This window comes from Melanostigma gelatinosum (genome assembly GCF_949748355.1).
Source record: "Melanostigma gelatinosum genome assembly, chromosome: 15".
In the NCBI taxonomy this organism is placed as follows: Eukaryota; Metazoa; Chordata; class Actinopteri; order Perciformes; family Zoarcidae; genus Melanostigma; species Melanostigma gelatinosum.
Window position 1 is genome coordinate 11,539,423 of NC_136648.1, and position 27,820 is coordinate 11,567,242.

Below are 27,820 nucleotides of genomic sequence, written 5' to 3' on the forward strand. Positions count from 1 at the left end.
AAATTAAATGACATATCTGCGGCTGTTTTGACACATTTAACATCACATTGTTGCAAAGCATGTTGTGTCTTGAATGAATAAACGTAGCATGTCGGGTGCTATTATTTTGGAAAACCTTGACCGGAAGCTTGACATTCATCGTGTGTGCCTTGATGGAAGCCCGAGCCCCCCAGCCCCCCCCCCCCCCCCCCCCCCCCCCAGCACCCCCCCTCTGTGTCTCTGTCCCAGTGTTGCCATTCCGACGCACATCCCTCACGGAGGCGCAACAGCTACACGGAGTTGGCCAAAGTGGACTGTACAGATTCCTCCCTCGGAGAAAGACGACTTCGTACGCGGGTCCTCACCCTCCGCTCGGCCGGGCTGCAGCAGAGAGATGCGCCCCGGTGCAGAGGTTCGGTGTCAGTAAAGTCCGATGAAGAGAAAGAGACAGGGAAAGGGCGCAGTGTAGCGCTCCCCGCAGCATCGCGGAATACCGAGACCTGATTGCATGCAAAATAAAGAAGCGCCTGTTTTTGTTTTTCGTTCATTCATTTTTTTTTTGGGGGGTAGAATGGGGCGGTGCGAGCCCTCATCGCAAGTGAAGACATGAGAATTGGGAGAGGAACAGAAAGCTCGGCTGCAGAGCTGTGAGTCTCCATCCATCCGAAGGGTCCAGTCTACACACCTCTATTCATGTGGCAAAAGCCTGTTTTATGAGAATGGATTACTTGCTGTGGCTGTGCAGCCTCATTGTGCCAGTGGTGCTGGCCGTAGAAGGTATGTGGTTTCATATTTGTATGACTACTTTAGTCTCGTGAATGAAGAATGGACTGTTTTAAATGCATATTCGAATTTGACAACAAAACACCTCATTGTCACCGAGAAAAAAATACGAGCATTAACACAAAAGATTTAGCCTCATAGGAGCAACAATCCACAGTGTGTATTTTATCTGATCATTTGATTAATGTCCAGTTCAAACGCTAGAGCAGTCATTTGTGCTGTTTCTGTATACAGGGGAGGTGAAATTACATCTGTAAGCAAGACTCCGTTCATGTTTTGGATAATTAAAGCTGTTAATATAATGCCTACCCGCTCTGTTAAATGGGCAATTCCGCTGAGTATCAATTTGCTCTGTGATTGTAATCCAATCTACACATGTATCAGCACGTCCCGTTCCCCCAGTGTGCGTGTGTGCCGACATCCCAGTCTTCCCATTGCGGCCGAAGAGCTGCCCTGTTGCTATTGTCCCTGTTGTTGTCACACCCACAAGCGGAGTGAGGATGCCCACCTGCCCTACACAGCACCAGAGAGGCACAGACAGTGCAGAGGGGCGTCCCTCGTTGCTGTCACTGTAAAATAGAAACACACTCCTCATATGATGCATGTTAAAGGTTCCAAACCTGCTGCTGGGGTTCACCCACCAATCAGTGCGGCGGACGCTTAAACACGCATACCACGAGCGGATCAATGCCGGCCCTCACCTCAGGGACGCACATGTGAAACACATTAGATGACAAGTGTGAATTAAAGGTCAATGGCTGAACAAGTATGCTGCAGCCCCTGAAGCTCTCTCCATCACTGAGGGAGTGCTGCTCCAGGGAGAAGCCCACCCCCTCACCACCGCTGCTGCTAACCCAACCCACCCACCCAGCGACTCCTCTCTGAGCTGTAGCTACACTTCTCTGCCTGGCCTCCCTCTTTCCCCCTCCCTGTCCAATCTGCCTCTCCTGGACCGCGGCCAAGTCCGATCCCTCATCAATTCTGGTGTCAGCAAGTAAATCAATGCAGTGGCGGCATCCTTCCAAGTCCCAGTGGGCTCTCACGGCGTGATGATCAGCCCCCGTTTCCCCAAACCGGACCACTAACTGTTACTCAAAGCTCAGGGGTTAACTAATACTTGTCCTCTGAGGATAAACATGAAGGGCAGATCACCGGACGGGTTTAAATAAGGGGGGGGGGGGATGTTTTTTTCAGTGAGTTGCATGTCGTTTATTTAGCTGCTTACTCAGTGGATTTCTACACATGGATTGAATCTGGAATTTGGTTGTTTTTTCTCCCATTGGCAAGTGTTTGCGCATGGCTAATGCAAGCTGGACTGCAACTTGAAGTGTGTGCTTATATGTACAAAAGCTACAGCGACGACTTATCTCCAATTCACACCAACAGACTGCAGTAAAAGCCTCGGCAGCTGTGACACTTTTATGTTGTATCGTCCTCATTTACAGTCAGCGTTTACTGTACTCTTATTTTAGAGCTCATAAACTAGATAGATGACCAATCAGAAAGCATTTCATGAAGTGGGCCCAATCCACAGTGTACGTGTGTGATTGTAGGAAAAAGCACGAAGCATTTTCACATTGATGAAGAGCTTCATTCACATTTTCCTGCTTTCCATACATCAGAATATCAACAGGGACAATTATTTGTTGACCTGTAAAAGCAGGTGCAAGCAGCCCGGAGGAGCGATTGAATTAGGTCAGCTTGACTTGCTCAGAAAGTGCTCATCAAGCGTCACACTGAGCAACGCACTCAACTGTCATCGTTGTGATTCTACGGAGAGAAGCATGCGCTCAAATGAACCTGTGCTTAGAACGAGCCCATGAAGTCAAACTGTTAAGAGCTTAAACTCACGATTTGTCGACAGCTATTCATAGCCGTGCGTTTGATCGTCCTCCGATCACTGATGACGATGTTAATATTTCATATGTTTGCTTGTTGGCAGTGAGTGTCAGTGTAGTACAAGGCGAGGCCTCCCTTTCACGATGCACCCGCTCTCACAAAGTGAATAAAACATTAGCATGTGTGAGCTCGCAAAGCGCCCTGGGAATGCAGTTGTGTGGCGTTTTTTTTGGCTCCGGCAGGCAATCAAAAAAAACCCGAAAAAAAACGGGTAAATGCCACGGGTGGTGATGCTCTGAAGTTCCCACTGCAGCATTGTTTTCTTACCCCGGGGGCAGAATGACTCCACCGCTGCTGTAGTTTTACGGGAGATGTCTAGATTTGAGTTATGGCAGCGAGGCGATCTCAAAGGCATTGTAAATTTAACAGGGAACCGGTTTCTAGGATTTAGTGAGTTGACGATAACACACTTTGGTGAATAGAGTAGTTGGACGAACGGAAAGCCTGATTCATAGTGAGCAACACATGGGCCCGGACTCAGATGTCGGTCCAATGATTCTTTCAAATCTAAGGAGAGAACTTTGGTCCTCTCTTGCTCCTCTGGGAGGTCAAAGGTCATGTTCGGATCGAAGGTGACCTCTCAAGCTGCCAGGGATTCAGCATCTTGCTCAAGAATGCTTCAGCGTATCGGAAAATCCGGCTTTCGCAGGGGCTTGAACAGTTGTTTACAGTTGTATGGATGGTCAACTTGCTGCCCCTTCAAGTGCACTGTGTGTGAGGTGAAGCCTGTTTATTAAAGGCCTGTGGTCGGATCAGGCTGAGTGATTCTGCCTCTGTTGCCTCTGGGCAACCGGGAGAGAAGAGGGAAGGGGCGACGCACCGGATAAGGCACCGAAGAGACGGACTGGATCAGCAGCATGTAGTCAGAGAGCGTTCAGTCAGCCGCATGCCACGGAGGGCCGAGCGTAGCCGAGCACAAGATAGCAGCCGCTGACTTCACTGATCAGTTCCTCCTCTCTGGCTCAAGTCTTGCTAATCAGCGAAACAACCTTGTTCGCTGCCGTATAGTCGGGCTTCGCAACTAATAGTTTTTACTTTCGCTCATGTCCTCACGCACACAAGTACAGAAGACCGAGAAGGCTTTTATAAATGAGTAGCAGGGCTTTCTTTTGTATGTGAAGTCAGTCAGTAAATGTACATTTTCTTTGTGCATAAATGTTACTTATTAAATTTCATACAACAAAGATGAAGGCAGCCACTTATTACCCTTTGAGTGTAATTCTTTTCACATTGAAGCACTACTTAAATGTTCAAACTGAAACACTGCTTTCTGCACACAACAGTGTTCTGGCTTTGAATCACATGCATGCTGAACCACCATTAAGAAATCATCAAGTGACTGCGAGTTCATGTGATCAGCTAATTCTTAATGCGTCACCACTTCATGGTCGTTAATTCAAATCTTCTTCATTCTCTAAATTTATATGCCACCAAATTAGCTGGAACCCGGTTACATAGAAGAAGCAGTTCTCAGAGCCTCACACTTGATCAGTGTGAGAACAGAACTCAACCTGTTCTCACGGAACTATGAAGATGTTTGAATCACAACTGCTCATCGATTGATGAACATTAACATGTTGCTGCACGATGGTAATAGACAACGCATTAATAATTAACCAATTACATCGACTCATAGACTTGATAAACAGGAATTCGTGATACAACCTGCATTAATTCATGCTTTAAGTCATCATGAATCATCTATTACTTGAAGGACAACTTCAACATTTTAGGGAAAATGCTTATTTGCTTTCATGTTGAGCGTTACGTGAGAAGATTGACTCAACTCTTATGTCTGTCTGCTAAATAAGAAGCTAGAGCCAGCAGCAGCTGACTGAGCTGAGCACAGAGACTGGAAGCCAGTTTGTATCCTCCTATAAGCTACCAGCTCCTCGTGGTAGCTTCATATTTAGCAGACGGTGCAAGAAAGCAATTTCCCAAAATGTTAAAGCATGTGCCCTTATATAGTACTACTGATTACCAGAACATTGCAGTTTATTACTGCACATCAAAAGCCATTGGTGGGATTTAGTCGCCGTTTACACACAGAGCGAAGGTCATTTGCATAGAAAGTAAGAACTAGGACGTCTTGCTCTTGTCTGCGACCACCTGATGCACGAGTTGAACACAGACGTAATCTACCCTGTTCGGTGCACAGATCACTATTCGTTATCTCTCGTCCTCTTAAGAAGAAGAAAAGCCATTGTGGTCTCTCTGATGAACACGCAGCACAGACTGTAAACACTGCGCATTATCTCTATAGCTGCTACAGATGGACCAGTGATCCATCCACTCAATCACACTTCTGTTATTGACACACAGAGACAAGAACAACACCGTACTCTAACTGCCTTTAAAGCAAAACATCTACCGGCGTGCCAGAACAAAGCCACGCGTCCTGGGGAAGAGTGCTGCCGTTGTTCTACGCCGGTCATGCTATTTGTTTGCCCTCTCGCACCCTCCTTCAGCAACCGCCATCAACGACTTGTGAGCAAATGGTGCACAGCAGGCGTCGTGTCATCGAGTCTCCGTGAAGAAAGCATAATTGTCTCGGTAATTATGTGCTGACAGCGACAGAACAATGGGAGCCGAGCTGTATGTTGAGAGCCCAGAGAAGGGGGTCGCGTCGCTTCTGAGGTGTAATGAACTCGCCGGAGCACCAATCAGGTGACGCCTGATTGACGGGCCGACTACAATGCTCATTGATCCCGCTGTTTATTCTCTGCCTCCGACTGTCTGCCCAGCTCTCACCTCCTCGCAAAGTCGCAAAGAGCGCGAAAAACAGCTTCCCACATCACTGATAACTCAGTCTCAGTTCAGAGGTGTCATGACACAGCACCATCAGGGATCTATTCATTTCCCCTGTGCTGGTGACCCAAGGCATCTTGGAGGAGGCTTTTGTTCTTGATTCCACAAATGAATATTGAAAGGAGTACATCTGCCAAACACACACGGAGAGAAAGCCTTAATTAGGCGTCATCACAGATATGCCTTGATTGTCACAGTGCTTTCAAAAACTGAGTGCAAGTGGGTGGAAGTGATGAAAGAGAGGGAGAGGAAGTTTTACCTGAATCCTTTGTCAAGCAGAGAGTGTGTGTGTGTGTGTGTGTGTGCTCCTTAATAATGCTGTGCAACTATTTTGTCCCCCCCCTCACTCCTACTCTTAATTTGCAGAAACCCTTATGGACAGTCGGTGGGCAACCACAGAGCTGGCATGGACCACGTTCCCAGAGAGCGGGGTGAGTTAGTGCGTTTGTTTTCTGTGTGTTTTTTCTCCCTTCATTTAACTTTTGTTCCATTTGGTTGTTAATAGAGCCCAGTCTGCCTTGAACGCCACACCTCCTACTGTTTTATATCTTTGTTTTTGCAGTGTATGTTTGCTTTCCTGGATGCTAAAACGCAAATGAGAAACACATTGAGTCGAAGAAATAAAAGATGTTCTGTGTTTAGAAAATGTAAATAGCTCGATTAAGGAATACTGTACTCGACAAGAACAACAAAAAGACGGACACGCAGACACACAGAGCAAATCCCCACAGTGTGAAAGTGCTGTTAGGGAGGCTCTATACCTTGAACGTCTCTCCAGGATAGAGAGCTTGATAATTGAAAGCATGTGTCAGTGTCTTCTATAATACGGACCCAAGAGCGCATTACAGGCAGGAATTAAAGTTTTCAGCTGATACCCCCTGTAGGAATGGTGAGAAAATAAAACAACATGAATTTGACCCCAGGGCTAACAGCCTGACAGACCTCCCCCACTCCCAGCCAGTGTAATTTGTCTTCGCTACGTGAGCGCAAAGTCAGTCAATGGAAATGGTGGGTTTCCATGGAAACGATCTTGGGCAGCCCTGCTCCTTTCCTCTCCCCGACGAGGGCCGGCTCTGAATGTCCCAGCGTCCATGAAGTCATATGTCACGACTGGCGAGGCAGCCCCTCTCCTGCCGCCTGACAAGCCCATACGTTCGGGGCCGGCAATTATCATATTTGTCAGGTAGTGCATCAACGTGGTGCCGGTGATTTACGACGCCTAATGCTGACTCTTGGGCTCATCGTTTGGGAATAAATTGCACGGCAGCTCAGAGACGTGAGATGAGTTATGCATTATTTTTCTTCCAGTTGAAATAATCAATTTGTGGGAAGCTCATTTGTTATAGAAACGAAGCATTCTGTCCAGGAGGAAATTAGGAAAAGAAATCTAAAAAGATTGACTTCTCACAAGGTTATTTCCTAATAGACTAAATTGATCAATTGACCAATGACGCCATTTATCATGGCCTATGGCCTGTGATGTTAGTTACCTTATACAAAGACCAGTTCTAACAACATCTAAACTATACATTGATAGGATTTAAATATTTTCTATACTGACATCTTAGTCTTCAAGTGATTATTTTTGAGGCTGCATGATGTAAAAAGACATCAGTCTAACCACACCAGAAGCAAATAACTGCTCTCAGGTGTTATGCGTAAATATATATATATATATATATATATATATATATATATATATATATATATTCTGCGTAATCTTATGTGCTCAGGAGTGCAATCACACTGACAGCATTGCATTTAGATGACCATTTTAATAAATAACTCACTGTTTGCATTATAGATGTGTGGGGAAAGTTTCCATTTAAAGTGCAGTTTTATGCTCTCATCTCTCGCAGCACAGATAATACATTTATATGACATATAAACCAAATCTCCTCTTGACACTGTTTCGATTGCACTGCAGCAGTACTAGCCATGAGCGCTGCTTCCTATTATATAGGTGTGTGTGTGTGTGTGTGTGTGTGTGTGTGTGTGTGTATAGACTTTGATAAAGGTCTAACCAACACATTTGTAACGATCTTAGCCTCAAAACATCTCTATTTTAACAAACCTCCGGCACGTGATCAGCATCATGACTGTTCGCCAAACGGGCACAATGCATGAAATGCGTTTTAATGGGAAAATATTCTCTATTAATAGTCCATAATGATTGGAATTTTCTGAATGATTCACGTAATTAGATGCCTTTTAGCTGCAAATTATTCCTCACAGGCCACATGTACACCGCCACACTGGGAATGTGTGTGTTGGTGTGCACGTGTTGCACTTTTACATTCTGTTGACGTGGCTTTGCTGCTTTGGATGCCCTCTACGCTCCAATGGTTTGCATTAGGATGCACCGCGTTTAACATTACTCAATTTTAATGAACAACATATTGGATAAACGAGTTTCTGCTCGTATAGTACTGCCGCTGCATTAATACAAAGCATTGGATAATCAATACAATTTAGTCTCGTTTTCTTCTTAAAAATCTTTTTCCCGAGTCCCCGCTGTCATCGCTTCCTCCGTCACAATGTGTCTCTGTTGTTTCCACAGTGGGAGGAGGTTAGCGGCTACGACGACTCCATGAGCCCAATCAGAACCTACCAGGTGTGTAATGTCCGACAGCCGAACCAGAACAACTGGCTCAGGACGGACTTCATCCCCCGCAGGGGCGTGCTGCGCGTCTACGTGGAGCTCAAGTTCTCTGTCCGTGACTGTGCCAGCATCCCCAACATCCCCGGCTCCTGCAAAGAGACCTTTAATCTGTTCTACTATGAGTCAGAGGGGGACACCGCTACAGAAACCAACCCTCTGTGGAGGGAGAGCCCCTATGTGAAGGTGGATACTATTGCCCCAGACGAGAGTTTCTCTCTGCTGGAGGCGGGCAGGATCAACACCAAGGTGCGCAGCTTTGGCCCCCTCTCCAAGGCTGGCTTCTACCTGGCGTTCCAGGACTTGGGCGCCTGCATGTCGCTCATCTCAGTCAGGGTTTTCTTTAAGAAGTGCTCCACAACTATTGCCAATTTTGCTGTCTTCCCTGAGACTGCCACAGGGGCAGAAGCCACCTCTTTAGTGATCGCTCCCGGGGCCTGTGTGACGAACGCCATGGAGGTGTCCGTCCCTCTGAAGCTGTACTGCAACGGGGACGGCGAGTGGATGGTTCCCGTGGGCTCGTGCACCTGCGTCGCTGGCTTTGAACCTTCTGCAGACAGCACTCAGTGCCAGGGTATGTGTGCTTAACAGGCATTTGGACTTTTATTTCACCGAACCTCCTTTATATGCTCAGAGCAAGTCACCTCAGTCTGTGCCCTCTTCTCTGCATTTATTGTGCGGCTCCTGAAAGGAGCGGTGAAGGAGGGTGGAGGAGAGTATGAATTAATGAGGTGTTGCAGAGAGGCGCAGCATACAAATATTGCAAGAGGACGGGAGGGAAAGAAAGATAGCGGCGAGGCACAAAACAGAGAGCCAAGGAGAAAGCAGATAATAGAAGGGAAAGGCGTCCGAAGTCCGGAGAAAAAGAGATATTTACAGAGAAAGGGAGACAGCATGAGTTAAAAGGTGTGAATTGCCAAAGATGGGATAGTAACAGCAGCCAAAAGGAGAATAATGAAAAGGGAGGGAGGCTGCAGGAAGTCAAAGACAGACAAGCGAAGCCTCCTCACACCTGGGTGTGAGAAATAGTGTCTTAACATGCGCCGAGAGCTCATTCGTTGCCATTTGGCGGCTCAAGGTTAAAAGCTTGCCTTCACTGTCTGATGGAAAGCTCTCCAGAGCTTCAGCCAGCGGTTGCGATGAGGAAGTGTAATTTCCTCCCCGCCCGCCGTTAGTTAATCTACAGGCGGCCACACTCATTAACACCATTCAGACCAACGTGCGCCAACACGGCCACGGTAACATTAATCACTCACACATTTCATTTCTTACCTCGGTCTGTGGCCGCGCGCTCGCCGCCTTAACACCTGCACGAGATGGGGGGAAAGGCGAAGACGAGGAGGAGAGGAGAGACAATCGAGAGCGAGAGGGAAACATTAGTGTATCGAAAACAGGAGAATCATCGTGCCCTTCAAAGAGGTTAATGGATGATTCAAGGGGTGATTCAGCACCCTCTCGAAAAGAGGCGAGGGAAACAAACAAATAAAAGAAAATGATGATGCACTGTGTAATGTAGCAAAAATAAATCAGATCAGAGAGTGTAGAGCCTAAAGGTCTCTGTGAATTATGAGAAGTACATTTTCATCTTATCTTTTTGGGCTTTTTATCGCACGGTTTTAGAGCTACAATGCGGGGGCCATTAGCTGCGCCGATTTTCCTAAAAGTGCCATTGTTGGGAATTAGGGTGGAACTCCAGTTCAAGCTGAAAGACCACTTAGGCTAACTGGTTAATCACACTCTTTCTCACTGGCTGACTTTTATGAGTCCTCACGCTGACAGGACAGATGTTTGCCAGAGACCCCACTTTCACTCCACCAGTTAGGAATGTGGCAAACAGTAAAACGTGGGGCTCCGCGAGCTGATATATCCAGACCTTTTGCTGCTTATCCCCTTTATCTGAGTCCTTCTTTAGTGTGGGCTTATGCTGGTTTATCCTTAAGACTCGATATCAGCCAAACCTTCAGCGTGACACTTTGGAATTCAAATCAATCGCTTGGACAAATCGTCTAAGATGACCGCATTTTGTATATTTTTCTGATAACTCTCCTCAGCTAATTCACGTCAGGTCGGATTCTGGTCCCTTCGTTTTGAATTGATTTACCGGATTATTAAGGAGCTCTTCTGCATGCATGTGGAGGCCTTGTTTGTATTCATCCCTGTGTTTTGGAGGGCTGAAGACACAACAACAGACACTGATTGATGGGTTTCGGGTGTAACCCTTTTCTCAGAAGCATTCTCCATCCCTGTTTGTCTGACAACAGCAATCTCCTGTCAGCAGTCTATCTTCATCTCCATCGTCCTCTTCCTCCTCTTCAACATGAAACTTGGCTGTCATCCCAACTCTCTTTTTGGGGAGATTAATGTCACCTGGTAGAGAGAGTGAAAATAAACAGATAAGACCTCATGCTTAAGTGTTCACCATCTCTCACTTACCGATCAGCATTTCCTGCATAAATATTGCGCTTTGCAGGTACTTCACAGGAACAGTGTTTCTTCTGTGACAGATGTGACAGCCGCTGTTCTTTTAGATAAGTGACAAGCACAGAGTGCTTTTGTTTTGTTTTGTTCTTATTGTGCTTTTTGTTTTCTCTTCCGCCCATCCAGCTTGCATCTCTGGGACCTTCAAATCCAAATTTGGGGAGGGATCCTGTCCTCCCTGCCCGTCCAACAGTCGCACCAGTGCACGAGGAGCCAGTATTTGTCCCTGCCAGAGTGGTTTCTACCGCGCCGACAGCGACCCCCCCGACTCTGGCTGCACCAGTAAGTCATCCTCCGATGCACAGGCAAAGATCCTCAACTGTTCTCATGCTGAGAAAAGTCAGGAGTGTAGGAATAACGTTCGGTGAATTATCAGTGCCGGGATGCATCTATCTTTGTGTTTAAAAATCGATTTATTTGTCACATACGCACTCATAAACACTCCGGCTTGTGGAATTATTTGTGCCAAGCTCCAGAAAGCAACTAACATATATATCAACAGAATACTATAGTGTACTTCTTAAAAATAATCATTTTAAAGCGGCTATAATTGATGTCTTTATGACAACAACATCAAAGGACAATGTGAAAACAATGTGGCATTGTAAGAGGGATTGCTTGGAGTGATGAACCTCTTTGTTTCCAGTAAAACAAAGCTCTACAAACTTTACACCGCCTGCTCAGCACCAGACAAGAGAAGAAAAAATGAGCGACTAACGGGTGCACATAGTGGAGTGTTTAGTAGCTAAAGAGACGGATATATTCCCTCAGGAGTCGTTACAAGTTTCAAACCGAAATTGTCCGTTTGGTGGCAACTAGTCCGGTCCGGTGCTGACCGCGGCGTCCACGCTTGTTCTGCATGGACCGGCCTCTGAGATTAGTCCCAGCAGTGGGACTGATGGAGAGCGACGTGTGCTGCCTTGACCGCGTAAAATCACCCAACAGGGGCCTTTCGCCACGTTAAATGACACACACAGGGCCCCGCAACTGTCTTCCCCAGATTCTCGTCACAGGAACACTGTGGACTCTGACATTGAACCAGCGAGCACAGACAGGCGGGCAGGCACTCAAGCACCACCTCGGACTAAACACGCAAACACACACAAACACGCAGTCCTGGCAGTTCTGTCCCTGCTTGCTGTCAGGGCTTGTGCCAGGCAGCCTGTGCTTTGTGTTGGGAAGCGGTGTATTGCACGAGAGAGGCTCAGCCAGTCAATGGCCGGCAGCTTGGACTCAGCGTGTGTTTTTGACGGGTGTCCAATTAGAAAAGCCTCCACTCTGAACTGTGTGTGCCTAATTAGAAAGGACTAGGGCGAGGGAAACGCTGCTCAGGGCAAGCCGGCCGAGGAGCTGAACTCGGACGACAGGCAGTCTTGGCCGACGAGAGCCGATGGCCCGAGAGCCTCCCCATCTCTCCCCCATCTCTCCCCCCTCTCTCTCTGCTTTGAGACAGACTTTCTGCTGCTGGAAGCTTAGAGGGAGAGCCCCGCTCCTCTTTCACTGCAAGAGGATGAAAAGCACCAAGAACCAATCTTTGTTGCCTCCCACTGCGGTTATCATACTTTATCCAGGTTCTAAACACTCTTCGCTCAAGATGCAGCAGTTCTTATTGAACCGTGGTGGCCTTGGGTTATACTGATACAAAGACATGAATTTCTATCAAGAGTGGATTAGCCAAGTTCCACAAGCACAGAGAGGGGTTATGCACGGAAGGTGGGTTACAGTGTAGAGCTGTGTAGGATCGTGCTTTTCATAAAGCAACATTGCTTAGTGATGAACAGTGCTGTTCTGCTTGTGCATGGCAAGTTGTATTTATCCTCCCTTCTCTGAATATGTTGATTTATTAATTTGCACCAGGACGTTGCCCAGTTGTTGTGTTACATGTTCCCATGCCCTTTGCTTCAGATTTGTTTGGGGGGGCATGTAAAGCAACACATTTATGATTTATGATTTATGATTTCATGAAAAGGAATAGGATAACTCTCTTTCCTATTTCTGTACATTTCCTTTTGGATTGCCTTCTTCCACAGATATTAAAACACTCTCACCATTGAGGGAGTATAATGTAAGCACTGCATAGGGAACATGACTAAAGCCTCAGCTGTGTGTTTTTTCCCATTCTGCCTGCCCACCTTCTTAAACATCTACGTGTGTGTGTGTGTGTGTGTGTGTGTGTGTGTGTGTGTGTGTGTGTGTTCCTGCAGCAATCCCCTCGGCGCCTCGCAACGTCATATCCAGCGTGAACGAGACCTCGCTGTCCTTGGAGTGGGAGGAACCCGAGGACACAGGCGGGAGGAGCGACCTCGTCTACAACGTGGTGTGTAAGAAATGCCTGCGGGACCGGAGCCCCTGCACGCGCTGCGACGACAACGTGGACATCGCTCCCCGCAGGCTGGGGCTGAGGCAGAAGCAGGTGGTGGTGAGGAATCTGCAGGCTCACACCCGCTACGGCTTCGAGGTGCAGGCCGTCAACGGGGTCTCTGGGAAAAACCCCACCTCACCCAGCTACTCCACAGTCAACATCACCACCAACCAAGCCGGTTAGTAGAAGAAGATCTGTCAATGACGTCGGATGTGTTCACAAACCAAGTTAATTCATAGAGCCCCTCCGGTCAATACCACTTAACATCAGGAGGAAACAGGCCTGTGAGTGGATCCTAAGTTCAGTCAATGTCAATGAGTGTCTCGTGAGCTTTTCGCATCCACAGCAGTAACCACACATAAACATGGTTGAACATGCTCAGTGAGAGCGACAGATGGAACAGCTCTCAGGTGGAGCTCTGCTTTGCTGAGGGAGTTACAGAAAAGGCGGGTAAAATGTTAAGTGGGCTGTACTTTGTATCTCCACTGTCGGCTTTCAGCACTCTGTCAACCAGGCGTCTAACGTTACATCACTGACAATGTCACCTTTCAACATCTCTGCTGAATATTCGCAGCGTCATCATCAACCAAACTGCTCAGCACCTTTTCAGAGACTGTAATTGCTCTTCCAGTTAACCTGCACTTAATCCACCTTACTGCAGTTTATGGACCCGGGACAATGCCGATCAATTGAGTCACTTTCAGGCCTCACAAATCAATAAACTGCCCACCAGTGAAGGTGACACGTGCACCGTTTTTCTTAAACCGTTAAGGTTGAGGTATTTCGAATAATAATTATCTTACTGTGATGGTTTGTGACTTAAAATGACAATCCCCCCTCCAAAAAGTGAAGTGTATTGATGTAAACTGTCTCCTCTCTGATGTCACACCGCAGCACCTTCAGCAGTGCCCACCGTCCATCTGATGCGCTCCACCTCTGACACTCTCAGCCTGTCATGGCTGCCCCCTGAGAAACCCAACGGGGTCATCCTCGACTACGAGATTAAATACTACGAGAGGGTAAGCTCTTACTTTTAGATGTATGACCATTACAGGGTGTTAACACTGAAAACAGCACTGTTTTAAAAGAATGCAAGGGCCTGCGTTAGTCCATTGTTTAAAGACGTTGAAGGTAAGCAACATTAGCCACCATAAACTAAAGGTCATATCCCAGATTATGATAAACTGTAGTAAAACCTATATCCTATATGTCCATATAAAAAACTGTGCTTCTAGTTCCCAGAAGCTATAGGTCATAACGGTGCATTTTATTTCTCATGAATTCAACTTTTAATTTGCAAGATGAACATTGTGTCCTTCTTTCAAAGGTCTCTGCTTCATAATGCTAACTGAGAACCAAAAGATTGATTCTTTGCCTACGATCTGAAAAGCATCAGCAGACACTTGACTCTGCTGCTTTAACGGCCCTCTGTTTCACTTCAGGCCCAGGCGATGTCCCACACTGTAACCTCCCAGCACAGCTCAGCCAAGGTGGAGGGGCTGAGGGCCGCCACGCCCTACGTGGTGCAGGTCAGAGCTCGCACTGTCGCCGGATACGGACGCTACAGCAACCCCATGGACTTCAGCACCAGCCTCCACAGTAAGGACAACCTCCCTCCTCCTTTTCCAGTCTGTTCTTGATGATCTGCTGCTACAGTTTCCTTAATAAGGGTTCAAGCTTAGTAGTTTTATGGCTGCCTTAATTGGTAGCCATTATGCTTTCAGTACAGGCCAGCCTTTAATCCCTCGAATCGTGTTCCTGCTGTTAATTACCTATTTGTGTCCGTGTGCTCCAGGTAACCCTCAAAAGTCGGTGCAGGACCAGCTGCCTCTCATCATCGGCTCGGCCTCGGCCGGTCTGGTGGTCATTGTTGCCTTGGTGGTTATCGCTGTTGTCTGCCTCAAGTAAGTGTTTGATTTGTATTCCTTACAGCCTGAACTACATGTTTCATTTTGTTAGTTCGACTGTGAACAAAGCGACTCATTACATTTTAACATGCTTTCAAAGGGTTTGTAATCCTTTAGCTTCAAAAAGGGAGCTCTAGAAAAAAACCAACAAGCCGAAGCAGTCTGTGGTTTTAAATCTGATCGTTGAGTTGGATATTAGTTTCATTCCCTGTACGTGGACAGGGTGAAGATTACGTGAACCTTGTTTTATGTGCTGCTTGTTTACAGGAAGCAGCGCAGCGGCTCAGAGCTGGAGTACACTGAGAAATTGCAGCAATACAGTGAGTTTATGTGTTCAGCTTGAGCACTGTCTCGTCTGTGGTCTTTTGGTCATGCCGGCACAGTTAACCAGCTGATTCAATCAGTTATCCAATCACCTGATTGAGTCAGAGAACCATTTCCCTGTTCACTCAGAGTCTTGACCATGTTGTCTGTCTGATGTTTGTCACGATACTCGTTCTTATGTGTGAACTTCACAAGATATGTGGTTTTATTGCATTCCAGAATAAGAGATGAAAACGAGGCTATTTGTAATAATAATACACAATTTTTGTGAAATACGCTGAACTGCTTTCATGCCATGAGAAAATAAAAACCACTCTTGTGTCTGTCGATTAAATATGCCAAAGCGACGGGACGGTTAGCTTAGCATAATGACCATGGATGTATATGTGAAGTGGGTACAGCATTGGAGGCGGCACCCCATTAATTCTTATGAAAGTTCATCAGTTGCGCATGGAGCAAAAATATGTTCGTCTTCCGAGTATAAAATGACCCGCCATGGACGCTGGAGAATACCTCTGGATTCAGCTGTTATTGCATTTTACAACTTTTAGCACTTAATGATTTGAGAAATGGATTCAAGTGTGATTTCATGTGTTCCTCCTGGGAGTTGATTTTCTTAAAAAAAAAAAAAGAAATGATAATTATCCACTGATTTACAGTCTTTCCCAATGTAAGTCTATGGGGGAAAGTATTTTTGAGCCGAATGGCATCACTTGACGAAACCCGGACATTTTGGTTCCACCTTTGGCGCGATGTCAAATTTGCTTCAAAGCCCGGCGTCCGGTCTTGAAATAGTCCAACGGGTAACCCCCCCCCCCCCCCCCCCCCACAGAGAGATTTTTACACTTCAGTTTTTGTTTGGAGTTTGCAAGTCTTTATGCTAAGCTAGCCATCTCCTGGCTGTAGCTTCATATTCATCATAAAGACATGAGAGCGGTATAAATAGTCTAATCTTACTCTCAGAAGAAAAACAAACAATTTCCCCAAATGTCCCATTCATCAAATGAAACGATTGTTCAACAGCGATGTCACCAAGGCAGGTATGACTAGAGTCTGACTTCTTCCTTCCAGTTTCTCCAGGGGTCAAAGTGTACATCGACCCTTTCACCTACGAGGACCCCAACGACGCCGTCCACGAGTTTGCCAAAGAGATCGACATATCCTGCGTGAAAATAGAAGAAGTCATCGGTGCAGGTAAACAACGCTGTTCTTTTTGTACGAGAGGACGGAGAAGGATTCCGGTTTATTCATCTTTCATTCGAGCAGTAGTGTGCCATCAGGCCTCGAGGTCTGATCTGTAAGAGAGTCCTCTTTGGGAGAAAAGTGTTAGATTTCACAGAGTGTGCATGAGAGCTGCTGGTGGGAAGGATTGAAGTCAAGAAATCTTCTCTGAAGCTCTTTCCCCTCCAGTCTGTTTTTTATTTTTCTGCTCTCTTCAGCGGCATGTTGTGTCCTAACTTCATCTCAAATGACAGTCTGCTCCTGCTCGTTCACCCTTCCTCCCTTCTCTCCGTCGCTCTCTCTCTCTCCCTTGTAAACACTCGGTCAAAGGCACCAAATGCAAGTTCCTCGCCCGTCCTCTGTCTCCCTTCACCGCTCCCAGGTTCCACACTCGATCGATACGGGTCACTCCCTCTCTCCCCGACATCTTTGACCCTTCACCTCCCGTCCTTTCTTCTCTTTTCTAATCCTCTCCCACAGTTGAAGCCGACCCTCAACTCTTTCAAAATCAGCTCCTTCACTCCCGAATCTGACCAGTAACGTTCCTTCTCCCTGCATTTCCCCCAACTTCCCCTTTCCTTCCACTCCTCCTCTTCTTTCCTCTGCTCACTCAACCCCTCTCCCCCATCACCCTCACCCCCTTCCTCCCCACCTTGTTCTCTCAATCAAGGTGAGTTTGGCGAGGTTTGCCGTGGACGTCTCAAGCAGTCCGGTCGCAGGGAGATGGTTGTGGCGATCAAGACGCTGAAAGCCGGCTACACCGAGCGCCAGAGGCGGGACTTCCTCGCCGAGGCCTCGATCATGGGTCAGTTTGACCACCCTAACGTGATCCGGCTGGAGGGCGTCCTGACGCGGAGCTGCCCCGTCCTCATCATCACGGAATTCATGGAGAACGGAGCCCTCGATTCCTTCCTCAGGGTAAGTTTGGCGGGAGGTGCGGCACGCCGAAACACCTCTGACAGGGAAGATTACTTTCTGTTTGTATCAAAGCTGAGAGGAACACACACACACACACAGACAGTCGTTCACGACACCTCTGGGTTATCGGAATGTTTTACTCTCTGTGCAACACCCCGAGGCACTCACTTGCTGAGTGATAGAGATTAAATGTGCAATATAACGCCTGGAGACAGGCATAGTGTCTCAGCTTGACGTGCCTGACTGATGCTGACAGGCTTTCCGACGCACAAACTCCTGCTGGAAAACTGTCGCAAAGCAGACCTTTGGATCGGGTTGCTTCAGCGTAGAGAGCCCTTGTTCGAATGCAGAATGCATTACTGATCAGAGTTTTCCGTTCAGACCTACCGCCACCTACACGAAACGCTGAACAAAGGCAGGATAAGAAATGAGGTGTCACACAGTACATTTGCAGCTGCGTGGGGGGGGCAATTACATGACATTAGCATTGTATAAAACGTGTTATCCTGCACGGCTGGGCTGTGAAGAAGTCTACTTACTGTAACTGTTCGGCTGGAGGAGGCTACTTAATGCTTCCGCTCGATCGCTGCCACACTGCTGGTCTTAAAAGCAGTTTGTCTTTAATTGATGTGCAGCTGCTTGTTTGCATAGATGATGAATCGGTGATGAAGATGAGCCTTGACATTGACCAGCTTGTTTGATATTTCGTTATAAACGTCCGTGGGCTTAATGCCACCACTCACCTGCGGTTCAATGCTGGCTGAGGACCTTGTATATTGTACTTATTTCCTGTCTTTATGGACACAAAAAGGCAAACCTGGAAAAAATAATAATGATTTAAATCTGTGAATGTATAATTGAAGTAGAAGCAGAGAAGTGTATGAATTGATTCTTCACAGTTGTTGATACTTAATACTACAGACACATTTCAGCTGATAATAAAATACCCACATCATCTAGGCCTAGGGCTAACAGAACATCGACAACCATTTTAACATTATAATATTCACCACTCTCTGTCATTCAATAGGCCGAGGATTCATCGATTGATTGCCCACAAATAAAAACCCTCAGCTCGTTTTATATCACTGTGAATAAAACTGTTTTGTCCAAAACAAGTTTTAGAAAAAGATGATTTTTTTGGGCTTTGGAAAATCTTGACTATTTTTCACATTTTTTAGGTCAATTATCAATTGATTGATTAACTGGGAAAATTATCGTTACTATTATTAAATAATGAAAATAATTGTTAGTTTCAGCCTTGGGTGCTTTATTGATGGAATATAAATATGTTTTTCAGTAAAATCCTTAAATATATATAACTTAAAATTTACATTTATAACTTCTCAAATGTTATAATGTGATTGAACACATTACAATAACTTTGCCTGGAGAAAATGCAGTGTCAAATTGGCAGAATTTGTTAAATTAGTTGATATATGATTGGAGAATAAATAAATGAGACTAGTTACTGCTGTTTAGTACTACAGACACATTTTGTATTGATAATGGGTACCGAGCCCAAACATTTAGTCAATTGAAATAAAAGTAATTGACAACAATGTTTGGAATCAATACATTTCTTAAGTAATGCATCAAGCTACAATAGCTTTTGCTGCTACCAACTTCCAATATGTAGATTTGCTGTTTTGTGTTGTTGCTCAGACAGAGCAAGCAATTTGAAAAAGCTGCAACTGTTTTTCTTAGATAATCAGTCATCAATTATTGTGTTTATAAAATGTCAAAAAAAGTGAATCACAAGTTCCAAGAGCCCAAAGTGGCATTTCAAACTGGCTTGTTTACTCCAACAGTAAATCCTCACTGAAGCAAATGTTTCTCTTTTCTTCTTGAGAAGTGACTTAAGGGATGAATCAATTGTCGGATAACTGGCAATTATTTTTGGTTGGAAACATCCCCTGGGGCTCTTAGACATTGCCATGGACGCCACTCTATTTTGTGACATTTGATAGACCGGACAATTCATCTATTATTTGAAGCAGATTTATCGATAATGAAAACAATCATTACAGGCAGCCTCACATCTGAGAGTCCAGCCTGAGCCTCTTCCCTCCTTCTCACCCACTCCTCTCAGTCAGCTGTCCTACAGATAACACAATAAACTCGGCGGCCTGTGCTGTCCTCACCCCCGCTCCCGCCACTTTCACGCTGCCTGGAACTCTGAGTTCTGCCTCAGACATGCAGACTATAGAGTTAACTCACACGTGCACAAAAGTGTCCACGTGTGTGACGCACATGAGGCTTCGTTCTGCTGCTCCCCGGAGACATGGACACACTTACACACACACACACACACACACACACAAGCACGACATATGCACATGTAGAGACGTTACGGATATAAAGCAATAACACCCACACACACACAGACAGACATATGGACACACCACCATGGCTTTGAAGGGCCTGGTATGAATCATGGCTGTTTACACATCCATCCATTCTGGCTTGTTTTGCTGTCAGACGTCATTGGAGTGTGCCGACTACAAAGCAGAATGTTTATCGTTTTCTCATGTCTTGTGTTCTGTGCTTTCTCATTGTGGAGTCAAAGGAGGGATTGATTATGTCGGAAATAGTTTTTCTTTTTCTTCTTACATTGCATATTCAGGTCATGAAAGGGAAAAACCTCACAGCGTAGTTTCAGCTTCATCCATCCATTCTTTTTTTTATGTCACATAATTGTGTATTGACATTAAAATGATTAGTTTCAATTCACACACTTCAGGTTTGGTGAGCCGTCACAGGTTGGAGGTTGGCTGATGTATTACGATCTGGAGTTGATCCCACTGTGTCACGCCTCACGCGCGTGGAGAATTGAAAAATTAAACCCTGAAAGCCCTAATCTCAGATTTGTTTCATGCTTCTTTAATTTTAACATTAAAGGGCAGAATTCTGCAAATCGGGGACTTTGAAATGTGGAAAATAAGCTTTGAGCAACACGCCGTTCTAATTCAGGCGACGAGACGATGCCGCTTTAATGTTCGCAAAACGAGACAAATGCAAACAAAGCTTTGTGGTAACACCCGTGAACTGCCTGTGCCTGTAACTAGTTTGTCAGTCAGTTGCAGACTTGAACAAAATACCTGCAGTTGTCAGTCTGTTTTTGATTTCAGCGTTGCAGCTCCCTTCCTGTTTCTGTGTGGAGTCAATACAGAGCCTTAATGTGTTTAGTACGACAGTAAAGAGTCTAGTTAATCAGCTAATTGGACAGCATGCGTGAAAAGGTCAGCCGTCACTGACTGTCAGGAGCAGCCGTGAAGCATTATGACAGATGTCATGTTTATGTGGCCTCAGTGACTGATTGGCTCTCTCTGGTCTCCCGTGCTCTTCCCTAACGTCTGCTTCTCCACATTTCCACACATCCTTGTTTCTCGTTAACCGCCTCTCCTGCTCTCACCCCCTCCCCGTCCCCTCGATCCGTGTTTTTGCAGCTGAACGACGGCCGATTCACGATGACACAGCTGGTTGGGATGCTGCGTGGCATCGCCGCGGGGATGAAGTACCTGTCAGACATGAACTATGTTCACCGAGACCTCGCCGCCCGGAACATCCTGGTCAACAGCAACTTGGTCTGCAAGGTCTCCGACTTTGGCCTGTCGCGCTTTCTGGACGACACTTCCGCTGACCCCACTTACACAAGCTCCCTGGTCAGTATCATGTTTGCTGACCCTGTGTTTGTACACTCGCTGCATGTTTAATTGAGCATGTTAATTTGATCCACTTCACTTGTTTCACATATGCACATGGACGCATGTGTGACTGTTCATGTGTGCCAATATTTGTGTGAGCGTGCGGGATCGTCTGTGAAATATGCATTAGCTTCTGTGTGTGTGTGTTGTTTTAAGACTGCAGTGTCTCTCAAGGTGTTGATACCCCCATGTGTGTGTGTCTGTGTGTGTGTCTGTGTGTGTGTGAGCAGGGAGGGAAGATTCCCATCCGGTGGACGGCACCAGAGGCCATCGCCTTCAGGAAGTTCACCTCTGCCAGTGATGTGTGGAGTTACGGCATCGTCATGTGGGAGGTGGTGTCCTACGGAGAGAGGCCATACTGGGACATGAGCAACCAGGATGTGAGTCCGCTCAGTCTCATGTTACAAACATATACCGACAGACCAAATGTACATTCGGGGAGTTTTATGTTTACCTTCAGGGCCGGCTGAGAGTTTCTCTGAGCTGTTGCAGCTATGATTTCCAGCGTGACATTTTGGGCCTGTTGTGCAGCCTTTATCTCCTCGTTGCAGTTGCTGGTGCTGCCGTGTGTCTGTGTTCTAGTTTTGTTGCCACCTTATTTACAGCCCTAGCCTGCCCCCCCTCTACAAATCCATACTGCAAAGCCTCCCTCACATACACAAAGGAGAACGGGCGTTGTTACCTGTAGGCTATCTACACTGCACAGACATCGTAACTGCAGCAGTGAGCTCTCAGGAAAGCAAGAGAAATCTCTTGGTTTCTCCTCCCTGAGCAAAGTACTGAAGCATGTATACACCTCTACTTTATTCTCTGGGGAATGTCTGCTCTGTATTGTGCTTCAAAAAGACAGTTGAAAGGCTGATAGCAATAAAGCAACAAAAAAAGAAAGAGGTGGAATGAAAAATGTCAGTAATGCATGTATAACTTTCATAACAAAACCCACATGCAGTAATGAAAGCATCAAAGTGGCGGCTCTCTATTGTTCCCAATAGCCTTTGTGCCACAGTCATCGCTCAATAAGCAACAGAGTCAACAAATGTGAGATATAAACAGAAAGACTCGCCAGCGAGAAGCACGACATAAAAATCAAAGGACAAGCAGCAGGAGAAGAGGGGTGCAGCAGAAATGTTTTGTTGTTCCCAAATGGCATTTATTTTATTGTTGTGGGGGGTTGAAACACATACTGGGCTTATGGAGGAAACTGTGGTTGCTAGGCGAGATGAAATCAATGAGTGAACGTTTATTGTCCCTCCTATCAATCATGCCACTTTTGAAGTGACAACTTTGAGAATAGTTGTTTTTAGAGTTGTATGAAGATGCTGAAACGAAGATTGGAATGTGTGACAGCATGAGCCGAGAAGCTGTCTCATGTAGGACGTAATACAGGAACTGGGGGTTTATTCTTCCACCACACAAGGGCCGAACAGAGTGAGCATACAATAAATGAGTCAGACCCAAATGTTACCGCTTTGTTGTAAAAGCACCACATGAAATGTACTACATTCTGGGTCGATATTTTGCACTTTACAGCATTGTGAGGCTTTCAAATTATTGGATAGACTGTGAAATCTTGTGGTAAAATGTTATCCTGATGTTCATGGTCCCCAATGGGTGAATTGTAATAACTTTGGTGATCCCCTGACTTTTCCTTTAGCGCCATAATGTGGTTGAACTTTCTGGTTTGGAGTGAAATATATCTTGACAAGCGTTGGATGGATTGCCGTGAGATTAGCTACAGATATTCATGGTCCTAACTCTGATGATTCCTGAACGTTACTTGAGCGCCATCATAAGGTCAACAATACCGTGTCCAATCACCACACACCTGCAAAACCTACGACATTCCCTGCAACCTCAGCTGTAAATGTCAGCATGCTAACAGGATAAGTGAAGATGATGAACACAGTAAACATCGGTGTGTTGACGTTGTTACTGAGAGCGTGTTGGCAGGTTAATGTTAGCATTTAGCTCAAAGCACCGCTGTGCCTAAGTACAGCTTCCAGCAGACTTTTAAGAACGACTTCCTGTCCCTCAGGTGATGACGGCAGTGGAGCAAGACTACCGGCTGCCGCCGCCCATGGACTGCCCCATGGTGCTGCACCAGCTGATGCTCGAGTGCTGGATGAAGGAGAGAAACCTGAGGCCCAAGTTCTCCCGCATCGTCAGCACCCTGGACAAGCTGCTCCGCAACGCCGCCAGCCTCAAGGTGGTGACCAGCACCTACTCAGGGTGAGTCCACCACATGTAGAGAAACATTTCGTAGCTTACACCCTTCTTCTTCAGTAAAGAAAGATTCGCGTCGTAGTTTATCACTTAGCATTGACTGCAAAGTTTCAAGACGGTTGGAAAGTGTTTTTCAAAACCTGTTATATCTCTCCCTCGCTCTGGTTAGGACGAGCAAAGCACTTCACTGTTGCAACATTGGCAAGTTTGCTGTGAGATTTAGCGACCTTTCAGATGAATTTGCTGAATTTACTTTGTAAATAGCTGCAGAGCAAAGTCTCGCTGGGTTTACAGGCTATGTGTAGGGGGTTGTACCACATGGATACTCATCTGTAGAATGAACTCGCAGCAAACTCGCAGCAAACAGTAAATGCAGACACTCTCAGTAGAAATATTTGCTAATATATTTACAGCAACTTTCATCATAAAGTCTGTGATGTTCGTTGTGCTGCTGGCTGACTTGGAAGCTACTGTAGCGGACCTTTGTTGAAAGCGTATGCAATATTCTGCTCGGTTTTCCATAGAGGCACTTTGTGCTTTTGAGGTTTTTCCCACAATAACAGCTGAATGGTGCAAACACAAAACGGGGTGAAGCAACTCTCTCTCTCTCTCTTTCACCTTGTGTGAAATTGCCCCCTGTAACCTGTATTGTATATGACGGCTGTGAAGTGCTGCAGGGTGAAGGCTTCTCCTGGTGCAGAGACGAGCGGTGCTGTGCCTCTGGGTTGTTGGAATAAGATGTCATAGTAAAAAAAAAAAAGAAATATATGGCTGGCCTAAAGAGAGGCGCACCAAGGTTCATGCTTGCTGGCTTTGCTTTGTTTTATGCTTTCGGTTGATTTGGGAGGATATTTCTTTGAGCTGAAGGCTTTCACTGTCAGACAGATGTCTGCCACTGTTTCTCTTGACGATTCCCTTGGAAGTTTAGATGTTGACTTATTCATAGGTAGCCATCCTCGCGGTGACGAGTTGCTTTTCAACTTTGTTTTTCGCCGCAGTGGCTTCAAAAGTTCCAGACATTTTTGCTGACTCGTTTGTTCTGAATTTTGTTAGCCTGGCATCCAGTCGATTATATGATTAGTGCTGGTTTAGATGCTGGATCCTCAGCTCTGGAGTGATGTATAATGAATCAAGGGCACATCCTCAACTCTGTGGCTCGGACTATACCATAGTTTCCTTTTTTCCGACAGCCACAAAAGGCAGAATTCATACGTACAGTATCCAGGTTTTGTGCCAGCTCCTTGGCTCACAGTTTCACTCCAACACAAAGCCCCAAGGGCCATTCCTATGCCAGGATTTGGGCTCAGTGAAGCTAATTGTGTGTGGAAATGTAATGGCTGACCTCGGTTTAATTCCCCCTATACTTGGCTGGATGCTGGAATGTAGGTGATAGGACAGACAACAGCCAGCGCTGCTGATGTGGAAAAGCAGGAGGTGATGAAGTGTGAGTAATAAGGGAGATTGAGGAGAAGCTAAAAGAGAGGAACGTGTTTAATTAGGTTGCTAATGAGCTTTTTAATGCATCAGGGGAGGGCGATATGTGTGCGTATGTTTGTTTGTGTGTGTGCGCGCGTGTGCATGTTGTGCTCCGCGTCGCTGTGTGCAGATGACATGCCAATGATTCATTTACGGCCTCATCTGTATGCAACAGCGAGAGAGATAGACGGAGGAGCGGGAGGAAGGGGAGGAGAGAGAAAGGATCATGTTGTCAGAGCATGATTTAGAGAGCGTTTCCCGTGTTTGAGTGTGCGTCTCAGCGCACGCTCCTGCTCACCTGCCATTGGCTGCTCAATGATAGCGGAGGGAGAGAGAGGATATGAGATGGAGCGCTATCTGTAGAGTCTCGTCAGCGTCCAGGGCCTCAAAAACAAGGACACTGGCCGAGCAACAAAGGACACACGGAGACTGCTGCACTTTTTTCAAGATAGCTCAGAAATATGCTGCATTTTTTATTAAAACTGATGAGTAGATTTGGCAGGGCATTTGAGCTGGACTTTGTTTATGGCAGATGAAGCTCTAGATCAGCAGATTTGAGCGTATCCTCATGATGCTGTATTTTTATTGTTTATAACCATGAGGTGTATATAGACTGTGTATGTATATATATATATATATATATGATGCAGAATTTAGCCGACACTAAGATGGATATACACCTTCAATGATTGCACTTATCGGAGTAATAATGGGCCGTATTTATCTTTTGTTTAAAGGCTGTGAACCTGCTGCTGACCTGTGCGGCTTTGTGTTGGCAGGGACCTGCTGCGGCTCGGAGGGACGCTGCCGGGACACAACAGGAAGAGTCCGGAAAGCAGTCAGGAAATCGTTCGGCAACAGATGAGCCAAACTCTCCCCATCAGAGTGTGAGCTGCTGCGAAACTGGAGGATACAAAACGAGTAAAAAACTACCTAGAAACTCTGACAACGAAGAGTGTGATGTAAAATAAAAAAGAAGAAAAGAAAAGAAGAACGCTCCGGCTACCGAGAGAGAAAGAGGACCGTTTTTTGAGATTTTCTTTCCGACTGGAGATTTAATGTCCGTTGAAAGAGAACTGTCCATTGCAGTGTGTGCGTGTTCATTACTTGACAGTTGTGGATTCCTGACGATTGACATAAAGCCAAACTTCCTATTGCCCCCTCTCAGGTTGTGTTTGCATGTCTGCATGTGTTTTCTGCTGGTTGGGAATCAGTCTTTTCTTCTCTTCCCCCTCAGACTGAGGACCGGAGAGCTCACACAGAGGGTAGGATTCAGTGTCTAGATGATACAACAGTGCCAAGACAAAGCAAACATTTGCTTAAATCTAACTCTTAAGTCAGCTCGACATCTGTAGACCTTCAATACAATCAACCTTTTTTTTTTTTTTTTGACCCAACCTGTTCTTTTATTTTACTTAGTTTTTATTGGGGGGAAAAACCCCACTTTTCATCTGCTTCCTCTTAAATACTGTCTTCCACATGTACTGGGAGATATACGTGTTACAAATCTGTACAAAGCATCCGAGTCTTCACGCCGTCTCTCGTCTCCGAGGAGAGGCGTAACTGACACTGTGCGGGACACGTCATGTGCATGCCAAAGTGGAAACTTCTTCATGAGAAAAGTACAAATAAGTTCCACATTAACTGTTGCTTTGGTGGCATTTTGCTGTGTGGACTTTAACGTCCATGTTTTCCTAATCTTATTTGATTCATATACGCATTGTTCTGAATGCTAAGTTATTATGTATAATTGCAAAGAGGTGTTTTTTTTTTTTATAAGCACCGGGGCTTAACTTTTTTATTACAATGCTTGTTTTTTCACATACATTAACAAACCAGACAGACATGAATGAGTGAAATTAAGAAGTGAAATGTTCTGCTCAGATCAGAATAATTACATATGAAAAAGCGCCTGTGGTAGTGCTGTGTTGTATATTTTACTTTGGCGAATGTGTTGCGGATCAGCGGGAATTAAAAAGGTCAATATCCAGATGATAACTTCGTGACCTTAATATTGACCTGACCTACAAACACTAATGTAGAACAGATCACTCATTGGTTTATTTCTTCTGACATGTGTTTTCTTCAGCACGCCAGCTGTCAGCGCAGTTCCTATCTAAAACAACTGCCTGTATATAATACTATATTTCTATTTGACCAGTCGGCTCAGTATTTACAGCCATCTGACCTGACTCTGGCCTCTCTATGACCCTCGTTTATATGCTTGTTTGTTTATTGTGAAGGAGCAAACAATTGGAGAAAGTGCAGTTTAAATGGTCATTACATATCTGAAACTATATGTCACAAAGAAAGAAGAAAACCTGTGTCTGTTAGGGCAGACTTTTTCCTGTGCAATTAAAGGTGTATTAGATTGTAAAAAGAAAAAAAAACTCAAGAAAACTAGAACAAAAATAAGCATTTCTCTTTCAGTATTTTTACGATAATCATATGCAAATAAATTATGAAACGGATCTCTGGTATTCTCTTTGATTTCTTGGCAGGTTCACCGGGCTAAGTTCCGGGTCTTGTGTTATCCGGCCGAGGGATGAAAAGACGGAATAGCAAGTGTGTTTTACCTCAGTCGGAATATCACAGCAGCTTTGGATGGACTCATTAAGATTTAAGATTAATCAAAGGCTGGTCCACGCAGCTCGCCAATTAGCGAGACCACAGGACTATTCTGGGGCTTTCAGTCTCTGTTGCTGCTGGAGAGGCTTCAAGGAGGCAAAGTTAATCTGGCTTCACACCAAATGTCAGTGTTGCTTGGCTTTAATCCGTCAGCCAGGACACAACCCGGGTATCTTTCCATCCCAGTGCAGATGAGAGAAGCTGTTACCTTCTGTTTTCATTGACTGAAAAAGAGGCTCTTCTGTCGGGGGGGGGAACTTACCCATTTGTGACTCGCTGCTCAGACAGCAGCTGCAAAGGGAGGACTGGTGATGTTGTGTTCTCTAATCATCTCTGCTGCTCTCACAAGATGTGCACACACACGGTCAACACAAAGGTCTCGTGAGGCACACAGATCGAAATGTGCAGTATACCGTATGCAGACGCTGAGTGTTATTTCACAGCTTTT

At 45.7% G+C, this 27,820-nt stretch overlaps 1 protein-coding gene across 2 annotated transcripts; it reads left to right on the top strand.

The window, feature by feature from the left end:
* Positions 1 to 252: 252 nt before the first annotated feature.
* Positions 253 to 27,205, top strand: ephb3a (eph receptor B3a). 2 transcript variants are annotated; one of them, XM_079285175.1, is made up of 15 exons: positions 253 to 756; positions 5,836 to 5,900; positions 8,030 to 8,702; positions 10,733 to 10,888; positions 12,811 to 13,146; positions 13,863 to 13,987; positions 14,411 to 14,567; positions 14,764 to 14,872; positions 15,143 to 15,195; positions 16,271 to 16,393; positions 17,091 to 17,338; positions 20,788 to 21,003; positions 21,276 to 21,425; positions 23,081 to 23,274; positions 25,482 to 27,205. In XM_079285175.1, the coding sequence occupies exons 1-15, from the start codon at positions 693 to 695 to the stop codon at positions 25,486 to 25,488; spliced, it is 2,676 nt and encodes an 891-aa protein (XP_079141301.1). In that variant the 5' UTR covers positions 253 to 692; the 3' UTR covers positions 25,489 to 27,205. The 2 variants fall into 2 exon arrangements, with proteins under 2 accessions (XP_079141301.1, XP_079141300.1); XM_079285174.1 differs by having other exon boundaries at positions 25,524 to 27,205.
* Positions 27,206 to 27,820: the final 615 nt, after the last annotated feature.